Source organism: Hippichthys cyanospilos, chromosome 8 (genome assembly GCF_059441005.1).
Source record: "Hippichthys cyanospilos isolate Australia breed blue-spotted pipefish chromosome 8, RoL_Hcya_1.0, whole genome shotgun sequence".
Taxonomy (NCBI): Eukaryota; Metazoa; Chordata; class Actinopteri; order Syngnathiformes; family Syngnathidae; genus Hippichthys; species Hippichthys cyanospilos.
In genome coordinates this window covers 22945942-22966189 of record NC_142376.1, presented here as the reverse complement: position 1 = coordinate 22966189, position 20248 = coordinate 22945942, and the positions used below count along the sequence as shown (strand labels likewise).

General features: G+C 38.2%; 1 protein-coding gene and 1 long non-coding RNA gene across 6 annotated transcripts in view; one reads left to right on the top strand and one right to left on the bottom strand.

Annotated features, from left to right (window-relative positions):
- The window catches only part of degs1 (delta(4)-desaturase, sphingolipid 1), a 34763-nt gene extending 23981 nt beyond the window's left edge, over window positions 1–10782 (bottom strand). Inside the window, exons 1-3 of one of the 4 annotated variants that reach the window (XM_088421190.1) lie at window positions 10402–10779; window positions 9694–9856; window positions 7194–7936 (exon numbers count right to left, since the gene is read on the bottom strand). In XM_088421190.1, the coding sequence (XP_088277316.1) occupies window positions 7194–7936; window positions 9694–9721 (771 nt within the window). In that variant the 5' untranslated portion in view covers window positions 9722–9856; window positions 10402–10779. Of the gene's footprint in view, window positions 1–3573; window positions 5752–7193; window positions 7937–9693; window positions 9857–10401 lie in introns of those variants that run through there. The other 3 variants (XM_088421189.1, XM_088421191.1, XM_088421188.1) reach the window with 3 other exon arrangements.
- A 240-nt stretch (window positions 10783–11022) lies between these two features.
- On the top strand, window positions 11023–19096 carry LOC148420552 (uncharacterized). 2 transcript variants are annotated; one of them, XR_015866390.1, is made up of 3 exons: window positions 11023–11110; window positions 14999–15031; window positions 15981–19096. It is a non-coding gene; the product is annotated as an uncharacterized LOC148420552 (long non-coding RNA). The 2 variants fall into 2 exon arrangements; XR_015866389.1 differs by lacking the exon at window positions 11023–11110 and adding an exon at window positions 14338–14354.
- Window positions 19097–20248: the final 1152 nt, after the last annotated feature.

The following is a 20248-nucleotide window of genomic DNA, read 5'->3' as shown; positions in this document are numbered from 1 at the left end:
AAGACCTACAAATAAGTTATAGAATGTCATGTGCTAGGATGTACAGAACCAGAGATATGACTTTTTTTTATGTGCCTTTTTGGATGTTTGGCTTGCTCCACATTTGGGCAAAATTTCGTGACGATCGGCCTACATATATGATGGGGTGGGGCTTTAAATTATGTGTGACAAATTTCCTTCGCCATGAGCAACACAAACCTTAATAACACCAATGTGCAAGAATAAAAAAATCTGAAACTATACAGAAAATTTATTAGTTATGGCCTTAAATTATCCGCATAATTTTTTCAAATTTATTACAGCGCCACCTAGTTACAGACAAAAATGTCATTTTTTAAACTTTCATGTATTGTACAATGCCCGTAAGAGTAAATGAACTGAAAATTTGTCTGAATGGCATAGAGACTTAGAGAATAAGGGTTTTCAAATTTTACGACTTTGTGAGAAACGGGGTGGTCTGTTTGCCACCTCAAAGTCGGAGTTAGCCCAAATCAGCAAAACTTGCTGTAATGGAGCCCAGATGATCCTTAAAACGGCAGGCAGTTCCGACCCGTTTGACCCAGAGCTCTAAAAATTTTATGCATATTTTATTTTATGCATATGTACATGCATATGCATATGTAGGACCTCAGGACCTACAAAAACATTATAGAGCGCCATATGTCAGGATGTACAGAACCAGAGTTATCAACTGTTGAATGTAGCATTTGGCCCAACTTTGTAGATTTTTCGGTCCCAAAACCCTTGACCCGATCAACTTTGGCATTCCCCATTATCTGACATGAGATCGGCTAACATATATGATCGGGGCAAGGCTTCAAAATACGTGTTTCAAAGTCAAATGTCCTTTGCCATGAGCAACCAAAACCCTAATAACTCCAATGTGCAAGCTTCAAAATATCTGAAACTTTACAGAAAATTAACAAGTTATAACTTTAAAATATCTGCATGGTTCTTTTTCCAATTTTTTATAGCGCCACCTAGTTACACACAAAAATGTCAGTTTTTTATACTTTCATGTAATGTGCTAAGCCCGTAAGATTAAATGAACTGAAAATTTGTCCAAATAGCATTGAGACTTGGAGGAGAAGGGTTTCCACATTTTACGACTGTAAACCACTGTACACCACCTTCAAAGTCAGAGTTTTCCCAAATTGGCAAAAGTTGCTGTAATTGAACCCAGGTGATCCTAAAACTATCAGTCAGTTCCGACCCGTTTGACCGAGAGCAACGCAATTTTTTTATGCATATGTAGGACCTCAAGACCTACAAAAATATTATAGAGCGCCATGTGTTAAGAACCAGAATTATTCAGTTTAATGTGCCATTTGGCCCGTTTTTGTACATTTTTCGAGACCAAAACCCTTGACCCGATCAACTTCACATTTGGCATGCTCCATTATCTGGCATAGTAGCACAACTGGGCAAAGTTTCGTCAAGATCGGCTAACATATATGATGGGAGCGGGGCTTCAGAATACTTCTTTCAAATTTCCTTTGCCACCAGTGTAAAAAAACTTATAATTTAAATTTTTGCACTGTGCCAATCCCGTTTGAGCAATGTAACTGAAAATTGGCCATAATAGCGTTGAGGCATGGAACATGAAGGTTCTACAATTTTAAAACTTTTCGCCAATGGGCGCGGCCAGTATGTCGTTTTAAATTCCGATGTCTCGCCAATCCGAAAAAGTTTCTGTAACTGGACCCAGATGGTCTTATATTTCCAAAATATCATATAGTTGATGGAAGTCCAATGTAAAACACACCTACTAACCAGTTTTTTGTCGTACTGCGAGCACCACCTCGTGGGAGCAAAAAATGTCATTATTGTCGAAGGATTGCAGGCAAACCCAGTTAATTTGCCTTACAGCTACCAAAATTTGTAGGCATTTGCAGGACCCTAAGACTTAAAAAAACAATCAAAGACAGCCATGTGCTAGGATGTGCAGAAAAAGAGTTACAGATTTTTGAATTTGCAATTTTGATGCATTTAAGGCCATTTGTAAGTCTTCCACTGCTGTCGCCTTCTGTTATAGCGTTGACCCCATCAACTTTCAATTTGGTGTCGACCATTATCAGACTTAGAGGCACAACTGGTCCAAAAATATTCACGATCCCATGAAAGATATGACAGAGAAGGGCTTTCATAACATGAAATCAATGTTTTCTTCGCCCACAGTGACAAAATAACTTTATAACTCAGGTGAACAAGCTTTAAAAAATCTGAAACTTTACATTATCATTAAGACACATTTTCTAATTAATAATAGTGACACCTGGTGGCAGACAATAACGTTCATTTTTACACTTTCATGTTCTGTGCTATGCCGGTTTCAGTAAATTCACTCAAAATTAGTTAGGAGAATATTGAGAAAGGGAACATTATAAATCTAAAGTTTTATGACTCTTCAAATTTGGGTGTGAACGTTACACCGCCTCAAAATCCGATGTCTGGCCAGGACGGCAAAATTGAATGTAATTGGATCAAGATGATTTCATGGGAGTCCAATGCTAAACATACTTTTATTCCTTGTAGTGCGGGCGACACCTGGTGGCAGCAAAAAAAAAAAAAAAAAATCATTTATATGTACCTTGTTGAGCCTGTTGAACTAATATTTTTCTGACAGTCCTTCAGTCACGCCTATAATTTCCTCCACCAAATATTACGATGTTTTGATAATGGCCGTGGCCTATACAGCAGTGCTCATTACGACGATTCATCATAACAATAAATGCTGCTGTAGTTTTACCCAGATGATCTCATCTTGTCACGACTTCACACGTTGAATGAAAGTCCATTCCTACAGATATCAACAAACATACATCCCATCGTAGTGCTGGAATCACCTTTAGGCAGAAAATAATACATTTCTGATTTTGCGATTCCAATTACTTAGTTGAGTGTGTTGAACAGATGTTAATGACAATTTGCACTTATCTAAAACATTGAAATAATATATTACTGATTTTGCGATTCCAATTGCTCAGTTGCTCCCGTTGAACAAGCATTGACAAAGCATTGACTTCTACAGTTCGGCTTAATATGCACATATACATTCATACCCAAATGTGTCCATACCCCAAACTGTTCATACTTCAACGTGCTTAAGTCCGTTATAGCTGCTTGCAGCTCTAATTTGGTTTTGTTGCCACTATATGGTGCCAACACTACAATGGAATAAGTGTGTTGAGCAGTGGACTTCAATCACATCTATGAAATTTAATGATACTGTCAAGTTTCATATTTTTTAAAGCTTATTCAGCTGAGTTAAAAGGGTTTTGTCACTGTGGGCAAAGGAAATATTGATTTCATATTTTGAAGCCATGCCTCCATCATATATTTCAACGGATCCTAAAAATTTTTGGAAGAGTTGTGCCTCTGAGTCTAATAATGGTCCATGCCAAAGTGAAAGTTGATTGGGTCAACCATTTAAGAGAAAGCGGCAGCAGTTGAAGACTAGCAAATGGCCATAAATGCGTCAAAATTGCACATTCAAAAATTTGTAACTTTTTCTGTACATCCTAGCGTATAGCTTCTCTTTGAATTATTATTTAGGTCTTAGGGTCGTACATATGTGTGAAAATGTTGGTAGCTGTAAGTCAAACCAACCGGGTTTGGCTGCAATCCGACTATAATGACATTTTTTGCTCCCACTAGGGCGTGCTTGCAGTACGACAAAAAATTGGTTAGTAGGTGTATGAATAGGAAGGTACCCTTACTAGGGGATTTGGCCATAGCAAGTGCCAGTCAAAGGTAAATAAATCCTTTCTATATTTTGTATTTAGGATGTTTTCTGATTGTTTCCACGTATATTATATATACGTAGCATTTACTATACTATTTTGGTACCAATTTTTAATACGTATGTACAATTTTGATGTTTTTACCTGGGGTTCTAAACGCATTGGCGTTTTTAACATCGGTTTGAATTGCCCACGATATGGTGAATTCGCCTTCCGAGCCCAACTACGGAACGAATTAATCTCAGAACATCTCGTAAAATTAAAGTTCGGTGTCAAATTAAGACACTTGAGACTAATCCCTTCCTTCAATATCTGCTGTGCTGAAAATATACTGACTTAAATTTTCAGTGAGGATCAAATGCAGTTTCAGAGAAAAAACATGTTTTAAAATATTCTTATAATTACATAAATTACATCTATGTAAATTAAATTCAGCTTAAAATATTCAAATTCTAAAAGAATTATTTTCTAGTGCTGGATATACTAAATTGTCCGTAGGTGTGATTGTGATCAGTCCTCATCAACCACGAAAAACAAGGGAACACTGTTGCAATTTCAAAAGTCAGTTTACAAGCATCCAACTCTATCAAAACCAGTGGCCTGGAGCAAGCTGGACTCAAAACCCGGGACTCTAAACTGTGAGGCTGCAAATCTCAGCTGCAAATCATTTTTACTAACTGCAAATAATTTTCATTTCCCTTATACAGTAAAAAAATACTACTGTAAAAGTTACTTTTGCACAAAATTTACCTTCATAGGTTCACATGGTCTAAAAATTAACATGGTTATTAAAGGAATATAATAGTTTGAGCTTAAAGTAGTTCATTAGCTGTTGCAACATTCTGTGTATGAGAGTGTGAGACTGTAAAGTGAAAACAACCGGATGTGGGGTGCAAGGGAGTGTAAGAATGGAATGTTTCAGAGCAAACGGTGCCAGTCGCGGGGACGAGATGACCCAGAGGCACCTGATGGAAAACAACTGTGAGGAAAACTACAACTAGGAGGATCCAGCAAGTGATTCTGCAGGGGAAGAAAGACCAATGAGAGCAAGCTAAAGTTAACTGTAGTATACACATAGCCAATAAAATAATGCCAGGATGCCTTTGTTGCTGTTCCATTTGCATATTGTGTAGTATAACTCATTGCTGGGCAACTCGGATGAGAGTACGTCTGCTGGTGGCAACAGAGGCGTACAGGGCTGTATTGAGAGGGACCCGAGACCCAGGGGTTTGTATTAGATCTGTGTGTTAGAAATAAATCCACTCGTGTGTGAAAATGCCGGCTTCCTGATACCTTTCTATTGCAGAACGAGCGCGCAAATTGTTGGATGAGTGGCAGTTGGGTAAGGTCACAAATTGGAGTCAGATTACTAACTTGAGTTGATGTTGATTTAGAAATAAAATTCCAACATTATAAATACTGAAAATGTTTTGAGTTTCTCAATAATGATGCCTCGTGAATGAAGTGGCTTAGTTAATGTTGAATTAAAACTGATATAAGGTTAAAGGAGGGCCAGCTATTTTTACACTGTTCCAAACTATTATGCAAAGTATTTTTTACTCAACTTTTTATGAATAACTGATGCTAATATCACTCAGTATAATTTAAGCCGTTTAATTTAAGCCATCAGCCGTTAAGAATTTCATTCAAATTTCATTGATCAAATCTCAGTATTTTTACAATAAATGACTCAAAGTCCACTGTTCCAAATTATTATGCACAACAGCGTTTTAAGACATTACATTGGCTGTAAAAAAAGTCAAAATGGTCATATGCTGAATTTGTAATATTATGTCCGGACTCTTAAAAAACATGTAAATACATCCCTGGAATTGATGGGTGTCCCTGATATATCTTTGCTTGAAGATGCTCCCAATAGGGTCGCAGTCAGGAGGCTAGCCATCTTCTCTTATGCCCATATCAGCCAATGACTCAGTGTTCGTTGAAGCATGAAATGTGGCATTGTCATGTATGAAGAAGATTTTTTCCCTCCGAAGGTGCGGTTCTTCTTTTTGTACCATGGAAGAAAGTGATCAGTCAGAAACTATACATATTTTGCAGAGATCATTTTCAAACACACGGATCCTAAAGTAACCTATCAGCTATCTCCACATTATTCCAGACCACAACATGAAACCCCCACCCCCTTAATGCCATCTCAGCCTTGGAATAGTGTGGCCATTCTCCAACTATCTGCTCCAGACATCTCGGGAAGCATGGCACCCATTGGGAAACAAAACTGTTTGAAAATTAGTCTTCATGTATTCCTGATTATACTGCAGCCGTTTTTGCTTGTGAGCATTGTTTAGGAGTGACTGAAAACTAGTTGTAAGCACACTTGCTAACTTTTTGAGGATCTACACTTTGTGCTTCATGGGACTCCAGAGGACCCTGGAGCTTCAATCACCCCTTTGCTGCTTTGCAATGGCAGCTTCTCTCTTGTTCTGATGAATGTCTGGCAGAAATTTCGTCCGCACAAACCTGCCTGTGCTCTGAATTAGGAAATCATTTCTTTACAGTTCGATGATCACACATAGGTTTTTTGGAAACATGCATGTTTTCAAACCCTGAGCAAGGTAAAGTACCATCTTACGTTTTTCAGTAGTGGAGATTATTCAATGTCCCGATATTGATTGAAACCTGTGGCCTGCTTAAAACTTGGAACAACAGTTTTAGGCAGTTTTCCTTGATTTGGGCTAACCTACTGTATTTGTCACAGATATCTGAGATTGGTGTCAATGAGTGACAGAACCTTGAGATAAAATGCCATGCATTTAATGGTCAATAACAAATGTTTTGACTCTCAAATCCAGTTTGCATTATAATTTGGAAGACAGTATATACAATTTGGCTCAGATATGGGCTTTATGCAGCCTACATTGTGGATGTGGTGATCCATTAAAGACCATTATTCATTGACTTATGTGGGTTAACCATGAGTGAATTGGATTGTGTGGGCAGTTGCTGGGTCAGACCAATTTTCCTATGTGGGATGTGACAAGTTATTTTGGCTTTTCATGATTGCATTTCAATATCTTAGCTTCTTCAAAAATATGTACTTTTATTGTATGTATAAAACGCTCTATAACTGAAGTCATATGGGTGCTATAAAATGGGATATCGATTATTGTGGTATTAAAAATGTCTTATTACCTACTTTATCTTCACAAAATGTATTTATTTAAAGTTATTTATTATAAAATAATGCCCCTAGATACGGGATAGTAATGCACATTTATGGTCGCTTCTGCTTCTTCAAAAGCATGTATTTACTACACATCTTTGAGATATGCATAATGCACATGGTGATATTGTAATTGGCAGTATTTTTTGATAATTAGTGCAGTCCAAGAGTTTAGGGGTTCCTTTGTGGGGGGGTGGGCTGCCTTTGACCACCACAACACTCAGACCCCAACATAAGTGATTGTTAGTGACATCAAGTATACTAACCATAGGTAGCCTACATCCTGGGATGCTGGGAAAGTCATGATGCTCATTGTGATACCCTACATTGAAGGTGAGAAGATTGAGGGAGCCATAGTAGGAGTAGGTTTCATGGCCCTTCAGGAACATATAGTGTTCAGCTATAAAGTGACCAGATATTGGGTGCAGACCCATACCCAGCATGGATCCAGCCAGCATGTACACCATAGGCTTGACTCCCCACACCGAGAACAGCAGAATATCAAAGATGAGTTGAACAAAAACATTGGTTAGCTCCAACTGAGTTATGGGTTTTGGGTTTATACAAAGAGGTCGAATAGCATAAAAAAGAGGCTGCAGAATAATCCAGATGAACTTGCGAAAACGTGTACAGAAAAACCAGCCTTCAAAATCAGTCGGGATGTCTACATCTATACCATCACCTCCAAGGTAGCGGTGATGGTCTAAATGATAGCGTTTGAATGAGGCAGAGTAGGGCAAGCCGATAGGAAGATTGGCAAACATGGCAAAGTATCGGTTCCACATAGCTTTGTTATTTCCAAAAGCGGTATTGTGGGATATTTCATGGATAGCAAGAGTCATCGAGTGGTTGATGCAGCTCCCAAAGGCATATGTCCAAAATAAGACCCATTTCCATTCCACATCTTTGATGAAATAGAAAGCTAAAAACTGTATAGCCACCATAATGCACACGATCCATTTCAGCTTGAAGTCGGGGCCCATCAGAGACTTGATTTGTGGATATTTTGCTGTTGGGGAAAAAAAACAAAACAATTATTTATTACAAATGTGAAAAGAAAAACAAATATCACCCCTGCTGAACAAAGGGTTAAAAAAAAGTATTTATTCTGTGTATGACATGTTATGCCATAAATGTGTTGAGAACAACTTCCAAAACTAAAGCTGCAAGCAACGATAGGGGGCCTTCACAGCCAGGACCATGTCGGAGTACCAGCTTGTTGAGATAGTGGTTCATTGGAATAGCATCTTTGTTTTAAAAGGACAAAAATTAATTAGATAAAACATGCAAAGAAAATGGCCACGTCTGGGCATGGTGAGTTGGGAGGAGAAACTAAGGCACAGGTGTCAAACTCAAGGCCCGGGGGCCAAATCTGGCCCGCCACGTCATTTTATGTGGCCTGCGAAAGCAAATCATGTAAGTTTCCATTACCCTTGCTAAACTCTGTTCCAAAACTTTAGCTTGTGTATAATGAAAAATAATGTTGAGATTTTTTTGGTTTGTTCTGTTCAGTAATGTAAACAATAATTGAACAAACTAGACTGCTTTACTTCTGATTTCAAAACAACTAAGCCATCAATTTGCTGTGTACTGTAATAATACTATGAGACCATTTTAAATCGACTTGGTTTCCTCAACTTATCGGCCCAATGAAGGAAGTTCTCACTACAAACTGGCCCGCGACAAAAAATGAGTTTGACACCTCTGAACTAAGGGGACCCAAAAAAATGCAGGAAAACTGAGAAATATGTGGCTCAAAAAACATTTTTAAACAAGGAAATGAGGCCGACTGAACCGGGAGCAAAACTGGACTTAGCATCACCAGGTGGACCAAATCAAACTAACAAGAACACAGACAATAAAGGCAGATGCGAGTGGGATCAGCAATTAAAAGTCCTCACTATACGTTCTAAAACATAGAAAAAGTCATAATAATTTCTAATTATTTGTCCGTGAAGTTTTATGAAGTCCACCAAGAGCAGGCAAGCTTTAACAAGATTTTACACTCAATTACAAATAGCAATTTAATACAAGTGTCAAGTTTGTGCATGGTGAAACGAGTTGGGAGGAGGAAGGCACGGGACCCCAAAAATGCAGGAAAACTGAGAAATATGTGTCCCAAAAGGGAAAATTTAACAAGGAAATGAGAGAGAACCGAACACGAGCAAACCTAGATGGACAAAATGTCAAATTCCAATTTATTACAAACGGTAGGACGACACCAAAGCTTTCTTTCCTCCTTGTGATCTCTTTTAACCACTCGTGTGTGATTGACTTAAAGAACTTCCTTTACAATGACATTAAAAAAATAAAAAGTACTGTTCTCAACTGACTGGCCAGGCAATCTGTCAATTGGCTCAAGGCGCATTCCTACAATACACGGGCACCGTAGACGAGTCAATTTAAACTTTTGAGCCTGAGTGGGTTACAGCTCCTGCACTCAATCGTTAATTGTCGCAGAGCCAACAATCATGTGTCTTGAGGGGTGGCCGTGACTTGTACAAGAGCCCCTTCATCTTATTGACAGATTGCCTGGCCAGTCAGTTGAGATCAGTACTTTTTTTTTTTTTGTCATTGCAGGAAGTTGTTGAGTCAATCACACATGAGCAACTGTAAGAGATTGCAAGGAGAAAAGCAAACTGTGATCCTCTTCTGTTTAAAAATGACATTTCAACAGTAAATTGCTTTTTAAACATGTTTGGTAAACTATTTGCTTCACTCGAGTTAGACGTCTGAGCACCTACTCCGAGGACAATTGCCACTCACCGTGATCCTGGGTACGTACACCTGACATGAAAAACAGAAGGGAAACTGTACTGTACAACAGTTACTGTATAAAGTTCAATGATTTACATTTGAGATAATTTACACTTAACTTGTCTGACTGGGATGCAGGGAATTTTCATAGCACGTCTCGCTGCAATATAATCTATTTAAGAAAAAAAAAACATAGGCACGATAGGAGAGGCGCGAAGTAGCTGCTCTTGTGATTACAGTACTATACTTCTACAGCGTCAAGAGATGACGTTGGTCCTGTATGCGACAAATATGACTTTAGGCCTAATTAACAGGGCACCCGGACAGTGAAAACTTTTTTTTTTTTTTTTTTAACTGACCAGTACACTTCGTCTGCTATTGTAAAATCCTTATTTTGTGATTGAGCAAAAGGCGGATGAATGACAGATTCCACACACAGACTCGGAGAGGCCTGGTCCACTTGAACTCGTGTACTGTACAGTATTCCATTATGAGATGGCATTGGTTAGCTTCTGTAACTAGCACTCATGCGGCAACTGATCTGGAACCGTTAACTAACGATTATGACTAAAATGCGCGTCTTTGGAGGCAACTTCGTTTAAAAAAAAGTGCTGTCGGATGGTCATGGATGAACAATAATTATACTAAGCGGGTCACAGTAACGTCGACTATTAAGGTATAATTATCACAATTTGCTAAAAGGATTACCGAACTAACCAAGGATCTCTTTCCTGCGGTCAGCATGTGGCTGGTCGGTATAAACCCATTCGTAGTCCTCACGGGTTACCCGATTCCCCATCTCGGAGGTAATAGCTCAAATAAATATGGCGAGACAAACAGGTTAAAGTGCAACGTCGTTTAAAATGGTGGTCTACTTCGCAAGTCTTTTCGACTTTGCTGCCCCGCCCATATGACTAATATGACGCGCCGAACCATAGGGTGCGTCCAAATTCGCAGGCTATATCCTTCCAAACCAGTTTTCAGGCTGGGTCCTTCGAAACCACCGAAAGCTCCTACTAAAGCAGCCTCCGTAGACCGCATGAAGTGTTTTGAATTTGGACAGGGTGCACAAATTAAACGACTACGTCCTCCAACGGCAAATATGGCGGCCAACTTGATGTCATTTCCGACGCGACAAGGCGAGACGCAACTGTACAAATTCACGGCGCCTTGAGTTACCTTGAGTTTCCGTTGTTATTTCGCTGATGCGAGACCCTATCGAAGGAAAGGATACATCGAAGTATCCTTCGAGGCCCTCTTTGAGTCGCTTGTCTTCACGCCTTTTACGATTTTTTTACCTTTATTTATTTAACAGAATCATAAACATAATGGCAACATAGTCCTTATTACAATACAGCCTAATTGCCAAGGGAAGAGCATACATATTACCAATTGAAGAAAATATTCATGTAAAATTTCAAAACAGGTAAGAAACTAATGAAGAATGGAAAAAAATAGTACATAAATGAAAAAAAGAAAATAAATTTAACAATGAAACAATATATGTTATGCATGGGATTTCCTTCAGGATATTGTAGACTTGCACACTTGATCTTTCAACAAACTCCAACGTCTTAATATAATTACAATTTTTTTTTATAAAATTATTCAGGACAAGGGTACATTTTTGAAACATTTTTTTGTGTATAAAAATTGTGGCCATATTTAAAATAATATTAATAAGAATTTCAATGTTCTTATTCAGGAGCATGACAGCAAATATTATGTGATCGATTGAAAAATGAGCTGGAAGTGATTCAACCATAGGAGAGATCCAGACAGATCTCCAAAATAGTTGTATTACTGGACATGAAAAGAACATTTGATCCGTGGTTTCAATATCATTTTTACAGAACATGCATATGTTTTCTTCAAAACTAAAACGTAAACCCAAGAATTCTTTGGATGGGTAGATATCATTCATAATTGTGTGAAGGTGGAACCTTCACACATGTTATTCCTTGACTTTATTGTGTGAAGGTTTCACATATGTTATTCCTTGACTTTATTATTATTGTGTGAAGGTGGAACCTTCACACATATGTTATTGTATTCGGCCATTTTCTTTATTGTGTGAAGGTGAAACCTTCACACATGTTATTCCTTGACTTTATTGTGTGAAGGTTTCACATATGTTATTCCTTGACTTTATTATTATTGTGTGAAGGTGGAACCTTCACACATATGTTATTGTATTCCGCCATTTTCTTTATTGTGTGAAGGTGAAACCTTCACACATGTTATTCCTTGACTTTATTGTGTGAAGGTTTCACATATGTTATTCCTTGACTTTATTATTATTGTGTGAAGGTGGAACCTTCACACATATGTTATTCTACCGCTTTATTGTGTGAAGGTGGAATCTTCACACATGTTATTCTACCGCTTTATTATGTGAAGGTGAAACCTTCACACATATGTTATTCTACCGCTTTATTGTGTGAAGGTGGAACCTTCACACATATGTTATTCTACCACTTTATTGTGTGAAGGTGAAGCCTTCACACTTATGTTTTTCTTCACCTTTATTATTTTTATTGTGTGAAAGTGAAACCTTCACACTTATGTTTTTCTCCACCTTTATTATTGTGTGAAGGTGAAACCTTCACACTTATGTTTTTCTCCACCTTTATTATTGTGTGAAGGTGAAACCTTCACTGAAGGTGAAACCTTCACACTTATGTTTTTCTCCACCTTTATTGTGTGAAGGTGAAATCTTCACACATATGTTTTTCTCCACCTTTATTATTGTGTGAAGGTGAAACCTTCACACTTATGTTTTTCTCCACCTTTATTGTGTGAAGGTGAAACCTTCACACTTATGTTTTTCTCCACCTTTATTGTGTGAAGGTGAAACCTTCACACTTATGTTTTTCTCCACCTTTATTATTGTGTGAAGGTGAAACCTTCACACTTATGTTTTTCTCCACTTTTATTATTATTATTGTGTGAAGGTGAAACCTTCACACTTATGTTTTTCTCCACCTTTATTATTATTTTTTTTTTAATCCGACCGTTTTTTAGGCTCGTTTCAACTCATTCCCAGTTCATCCAATTCATGCCGTTCAAACTTCATATCATTCTACATATTCATGTTTAGTGCGGGTCTATTTTTCAAGTTTCAACTTTTCATCGTTTTCCTACAATTTAAGTTTTTGTACCGTAAAAATGGCCTAATGTTAAGTGAATGGGCTGGTCTTCGTGCTTTATTTTTAAACCTTAACGTTTTCGATATTTCCTATGTCTCGGTGGCTCATGGGATTTGTGTACGGCATTCGCACTTCATGTTCGTGGGTTCAATCCCAGGCTGCGTCATTTTTTAGTTGTGTGAGTCTTTTTTAGTTAGTGCGGGTCTATTTTTCAAGTTTCAACTTTTCATCGTTTTCCTACAATTTAAGTTTTTGTACCGTAAAAACGGCCTAATGTTACGTGATTGGAGCGTACTTCCTACTTCCTTTTAAAGCGTTCACGGTTTCGTCATTTCCCGTGGCTCAGACGTTCTGTTGACGTATATCTACTACATGTTCGTGCGTTCGATCCCCGCTGTGTCTTTTCACACATTCAGTGTTTTTTTTTCAGTTAATTCAGTATTTTCTTTTGGTTTCAACTCCTTCCCAGTTCATCCAATTCATGCCGTTCGAACTTCACATCATTCCACATATTCACGTGAAGTGCTTTTTTATTTTTCAAGGTTCAACTATTCATCGTTTTCCTACAATTTACGTTTTTTATACTATTCATATTTAAAGAATTTAGCCTTTTCAAACTGTTCTTACTTTCATTTCATCTTTTCATTCCACAGTTGAACTTTTTTCAGTTTTTTAACTTTGTATTATTCGTAGTTCTTCATAGATTCACGTTCAAAAATACTTCATTCCCTAGTGTGGTCTTACACTTCCCCCCAGTGGCTCAGTGGTAGAGTTGTCATCTTCAACATGTCCGTGTCCCGGTTCGGGCAAATCGCGTTTCACGTTTACAGTTCAACTTTCAGCTACAATTCAAGTTTTTGTACCGTAAAAATTGTCTAATGTTAAGTGAATGGTGTTGTTAAGAAGTTTCTGATTATACTTAACGATTTCGTGTTTGAATCGTTCTGTTATTACTATTTACGTCTGGACATGTTTCTCCTGTGGTCATGTGATCTTCCTAGCAACCGCCTAGCAACTAATCACAAGTTGTGTTTCATTCCTTTATTTGTCGCATGTTTGCCGTGTGTGCCAATGTGATGCGTACTCCAAACTTCACACATTTCACATTCTCAATATTACTCATATTTACATATTTTGTGTCCGCATTCGTGGAAATGCCATTTACGAATGACAGTTCAAACCCAGCGAACTACTTCGTGTGTCCTCCACCTGTGTCAATCCAGTCGTACGGGACGGTTCAGGAAGCGTAGTACACCACACCTTTTATTACCGATGCACGCTCATAACAACATTTAGGGCTCGATTGATTTACTTTTTCAGGTGTTTGTTCATTTTGCCCATCACGTCTGTCAACACATCTAAATAATATATTGTTACAAATGTTTTTGCGTAGGTAAACTGCAGCAAAGGGAAAATAAATCCGAATGTCAGTGAAGGTAACATAACTCTAAATGTGCGCGTACTTCCGCTTGCGGATTATTGCCCTTGCGAAGTGTGAGCGGTAAGTCCGGTACTCTCAAGGTATTTCGATATTAATATTTGTAAATACTTTATCTACACTGCTCTAACAAACTGAAAACAGTAACGTTTTTGTTTTATAAGCACTTTGTTCTTACCGCAATGAGTCATTATCAATTAACTTGGTTCGCTTTAGTTCTCATGCGATAATATACTACTATGCTAAAACCACGTGTGCTAATTTGGTGAAGCGTTTCGACTCGTCGCTGCACTGCCCGTTTTTCATTGGCGTGCACTTTGCAATTCACTTTGCTGTGTTGCGTTTGTGTGCCTAGTTATTTGTTTTAAATACAATTTACATTTTATTATTGTTATTTTCAAGTGTCAAGTCTGGACAACTTGTTTATATCCTGCTGGAATAAAATAAAACCGAATAAATACACGTTGGACACAAAACGAGTACTGGTGATTTAGAATCCTGAATTGAATCTTGACCAAAATCTTCGTGATCAATATTTTGGGCATAATTGTGAGTGTTTGATATTAGATTATTTTGGGGAAAATGTGTAATTCATACTGCAAAAGTTTTTGAAAGGTGCATAACAATATATATATATATATATATATATATATATATATATATATATATATATATATAACTGTGTTGTGAGTCAAATATTACCAAATCAATATCTTTGCGTCTACAGATTCTGTTGTAGGACTGTTCTTCTGATCCTGAGGTATGTGCAAATTGCCAACCGATTTACTTAGCCTCATTTAATTTTAAAGAATTGTGGCAATTTTGAGATGACATGTCATTGAAAAGCTTCTGCTTTATTAAAAGTAGATTTTGCTCCTACGTTGAATGAGTGTTCAGTATAAAGTACAGATCGGTTTGATGACACCTCGTAAAAGTATGTGTGGTCTCTATTGTACTGATTTGGAAACCGTCAATTATGCAAAGCCTTATGAAATAGCCACACTCGGGACATCTTTTGGTCAAATACAGTCAGCTTCTAGAATCCTCAAAATAAAATCAAAGTAGTTTTCTACGCGTCAGAATAATTGTGCATCAAATTATTCTAACAAGACTATGGGGTAATGGGGTTGACCATCCATTTAGTTAAATATATATTATATTTTTTAATAATTGCGGTAAATGTGAAATAAAAATTCACATTTTAAAAATGCTCTTAGTAGCACTTTACATGTGCCACTTTCAATTTTTTTTTAACTCTCATCCTTCATGTAATACTGGAGTACATATAAAACTATTGGAGAAATAGGAAGCCAAGCATGGTTTGAAAGTTTGGTGCATCATGCATCATCTTTATTTGGACAAGATCAATTAGAGGGTGGATCTGTGCAGTGGTAGAGTGTTTCCTTATCATGGTGATTATGATGAAGCATGCTTGAGCAATACCGTAGCTCCCAACTCCCCCTCACATTTTACAGGATACAAATTACTGGCAAAAAACTATATCAACGTGTACATTTTGTTATTTGTTGTTATCTGCCTAGTTTAATGTTTTCATGATAATAAAAGCATACAATTGTACGTATGAAACTGTATGCATTGAGGACATTGTGACATATATTGTTCACTCCTAGACCCGAGTAAAAAAATCTACATTTGGGTTTTGAGTTGAAATGTTCACTTCATTTCGGTGTTGCTTTTTGTGCCTACAGATCCTGTTGTTGAATCCCGCATCTCTACAAACTTGAGGTGTGTGAAAATTACTTACACATTTTCAAAATAGGCGCATGCCATTTGGAAGAATTGTGGCAACTATGGTGACGTGCCATAAAAAGGACCAGCGGTATTCAAAAAAGACATTGGTCATCTCGAATGAGAGTTATGAATGTACTCACTGAGCATAGTTTGGAATGAGCAACATTTGGTGTAGAAAGTGCAATTCTATTACTCCACTTTATTCACTGTTCAATAAACCTCATGTGTTCAAATGCCTTACAATAACAATCAGTGTTCACACACTTGAAACCTCCATCCATTTCTTTAGCTGCTTATCCTCACGAGTTTTGGACGCTTGGAACAATGCATATTAATATCCCACCAATGAGTTTGTGCCCGCACGTGCTGACAATAGATTCTAAGGGTATGTATACATGAGACAATAAAATCTCTGAGTCTTTGATAAACCTTGCGCAAAAATATCACAGTATCGAAATTACGGCTGTAATTTTTCCATTGTATGCCAATCGTATTTGATTTTCCCAAAAGTGTATTGTATATTCAGTACATTGAGAAATGTGTACCATGTTTAATACACAAAAATAAATGCATAAACATTTTAACATACCTGTGTTTGTTCATAGTTTCCCATCAACGGTAAGTTGCACCACACTGCCATTAATGTCCACTCGAAGGCACACTAGTTAAAAAATCGTATTGTAAAATGAGATTTGTTTTCTAAAAAACACTGTTGTTACCTATAACACTTCAAATTATACAGAATGCCATTTTGTTTTATTGTCTTGATCATAAATTTGTGTTTTGGATCAAATGTGATCATTTCTGTTTGAGTTTGGGAGGCATCTGAATAAGACGCCCAAACTACCTAAATTGCGTAAAAGTTCAAAATTCAGCATATTTATTGATTACACACAAAAATGTGCCATGACCTCCAACGTGCTGTTTGTTTCCTCGTTATCTTCAGTGCTTGTTAACAAGGTCAAACAAAAACTGTTGATTGCCATCAAAGGCGACGTGTTGAGACAACTCTGCAAAAAGCCAATCGTATTCTGCAGTGTTTGGGTTAAGATTAACAAACGCTAATTATTGGTAATAGATTGCATTTGCCATTATTGAAACCTCAACTTTTTAACACCGCAGTAAACCTGTCAACATGGTGTTTGGCCCATGCCTACTCGCGCTACTATTATCAGCTGCATTACCGTGTGGTTCGGTGCCTGCCTTATGTCCTGTTGTCACACTCTGCAGCGCATTGTGAAAGCGGCTGAAGGGATCATCGATGTGTGTCTTTGTGTCTCTCTCCTACTCTGCTGGACATTCACAACACTCGTCTCACCCGAAGATGTTGGGATTGGGGGGGGGGTGTTCCCCTCTTACCTTTCCCAAAGCCTCTTTCGCCTGCTGCCAATCGTGAAGAAGATCGCATGGTCCCTGGCAGTGTCTGATTTTGTAAATGCAACCCAAATAGTTTAATACATTTTTGAAGCAAACGTAATAGTAATACAAATAATAGAAAATAAATATACAAAGAAATAATAGCAATAGTATATAACTGAAAAACAAGACTACAAGAAAAATAATGTGGGATATTTCAATAGAAAATTCAACAAAAATAGTTAGAACCGTTATTCAAGTCCCATGCACTTAACTGTTTATTTAAATCACTTACGAGAATTGACAAATGAACAAGATAAAGTTTTGTCATTATTTTTAATTTTTGTAAATCTGACTGTTACTGTTTTAACGTACTGATAGTTCTGCCATCTTTCAGGATATTAAACTTATCCATCTCCTGACTGTTAATTTCTTAAAGTTTGGCGGCCTGGAATAAAAGCCTAAGCCATGTGGCCCCCGGGCTGTAGTTTGCCCACGCCTGATTTAGAGCGCTGAACTTTGAATGTTTTACCTAGTTGTTTGGGTTTCATTATTCCGGCACTTTAAATTGTCTCGTAAATGAAATGCACTATGCACATAAACTTGCCTTCAATATTATTAAAACGTGTGTATTTTATTTTCAGAAGACCTTCTCCACCTCACCCCAAACACCCCTCTTTTTTGCTGCTCTACCTTTTTGTCTCTTCCTATTTTCTACCTAATCCCGTCAGTTTAAAAGCATGCCGAGGAAGAACAAAAAATCTTTAGCGGCAAAGTCTTGCTGGCAGCGACGCCGTGGCTCCCAAGCAACTCTTGCACGCTCTGATGGTTTTTGTTCTAACGAGGCACCAATATCAGAGATTGATTCATGCCTGGGTGTTTCACCCATTTCAGAGATTGATACATGCCTGGGTGTGTCACCCATATCAGAGATCAATACCTGCCTGAATGAGGCAATTTCAGAGATTGATACATGCCTGGGTGTGTCACCCATATCAGAGATTGTTATCTGCCCAAATGAGGCACCCATATCAGAGATGGCAACATGCCCGACTGAGGCACCCGTGTTCAAGATTGATGACAACTGTGCCGATGAAGCACACGGTGAGCATGGTGGCGGAATGGCTCTCGTGCAACATATGGTAACGTATGTGTTGGCTTCTCACAGCCAAGCGCATTGGAGATATGGTAAATGGAAAAACAGCCAGTGTGTGACCAACTCTGTTATATTTCTGGCATTCCTGCAGGAGTTAGATCACCTGACCAGCTCTCAGCTTGATCTTGTTCTCAAACAAGGCCATGAACTATATGTAAGTATTATAACTACGTTGCAAGCAGAAGGGCGCTTTGTTCACCGTTTCCTGACAATTGATGAGGTTCCAGGCATTGTAAGCGGGTTTGCAAAGCAGCACATGTTGATAAAGGGTCTTCCTTCGTGTGGTATGTTGACCTCTTTCCTTGGTGAAGTGTATTATCTAAATCTTCGAGATGGACTGCAGTGCTTGACTTCAGGTGTAAACTTTGCTCTTTTGATTATGCAATCATTGTGCATAGCTGTTTTTCGAAACCGTGATGGCAGATTTGGGTTTTTTGATCCTCACAGCCGAGGACGTGACGGACTACCTGTTCAAAACGGCACAGCCGTTGTATTGCTTTTTACATGCTTGAATGACCTGACAGATACATTGATTAAATCTTTCACTATGTCAAACGCCAATTGTGATTCTCAGTATGAGATTATACCCCTTAGCTTTGCATCTGTGGATGTTACTGCTGATGACCATGAGATGGTGCCATGTGCAGAGCGTCCTCCATTGACGTTGCAGTTTGAACGCGTCGACACAAGCCGAGCCGTTGCTGAGACCACGACAAGTTCACGTTCAAACGAATCTGTGCCCCACGTCTCAAAACGCCGTCATGATCTGACGGATAACACTGATGGGTTGATTTTCCCAATGTCTAAACCTCTACCAGACTTGTCAAAAATGAGCAAAGCGAGAAGAAGAAAATTTAAAAGACGGATGCAGGCACAAGAAAAGATGGCCGTTGATTCCGGAGACAAACCCAGCAAAAGGGAACTGAAGCGAATACGCAAAAACGTAAAAGGTAAAGAAAATTACTGTCAGAACGTAGACTTACGACAAAGGAAAAGGTACTATATAACTACTCGTTACAGACAAGACATAGGTTTTCGTTTGAAACAAAGGTCCTATGTTATACATCGTTACTTGGTCGATGAGGGCTTTAAGAAGAAAATCCTTTCCCGTTTATCACATCTCTATAAGACAGATGATAGCTTTAAGTTGAGACGGCGCTACTACATGACAAAGCGATATCAGAATGATTTTGCTTTTCAGGATAAACAGCGCTTTTACGTGAAACGAAGATATCGAGAGGATCCAGAGTTTCAAGCTCGGCAGCGCTCTTACGTCAAACAAAGATATCGGGATGACCTCGAGTTTCGAGACCGACAGCGCTCTTACATTGCAAAAAAGTATCGGGATGACCTCGAGTTTCGAGACCGACAGCGCTCTTACATTGCAAAAAAGTATCGGGATGACCTCGAGTTTCGAGACCGACAGTGCTCTTACATTGCAAAAAAGTATCGGGATGACCTCGAGTTTCGAGCTAGACAGCGCCTTTACATTAAGCAAAGGTATCGGAACGACATTGGCTTTAAAGCCCGACAGTGCTTCTACATCACAAACCGTTACCGAAATGATCCTGGATTCAGATCCAAACATAAGGAAATCATGAGACGGGCAATGAAAACAAAGTACGACTCATCGAGAACAAACGTGTTGCGTTGCGCAAATAAAATTTTGAAAAAATACAAAGTGATAAAGCAACTATCGAATGACAGAATCAA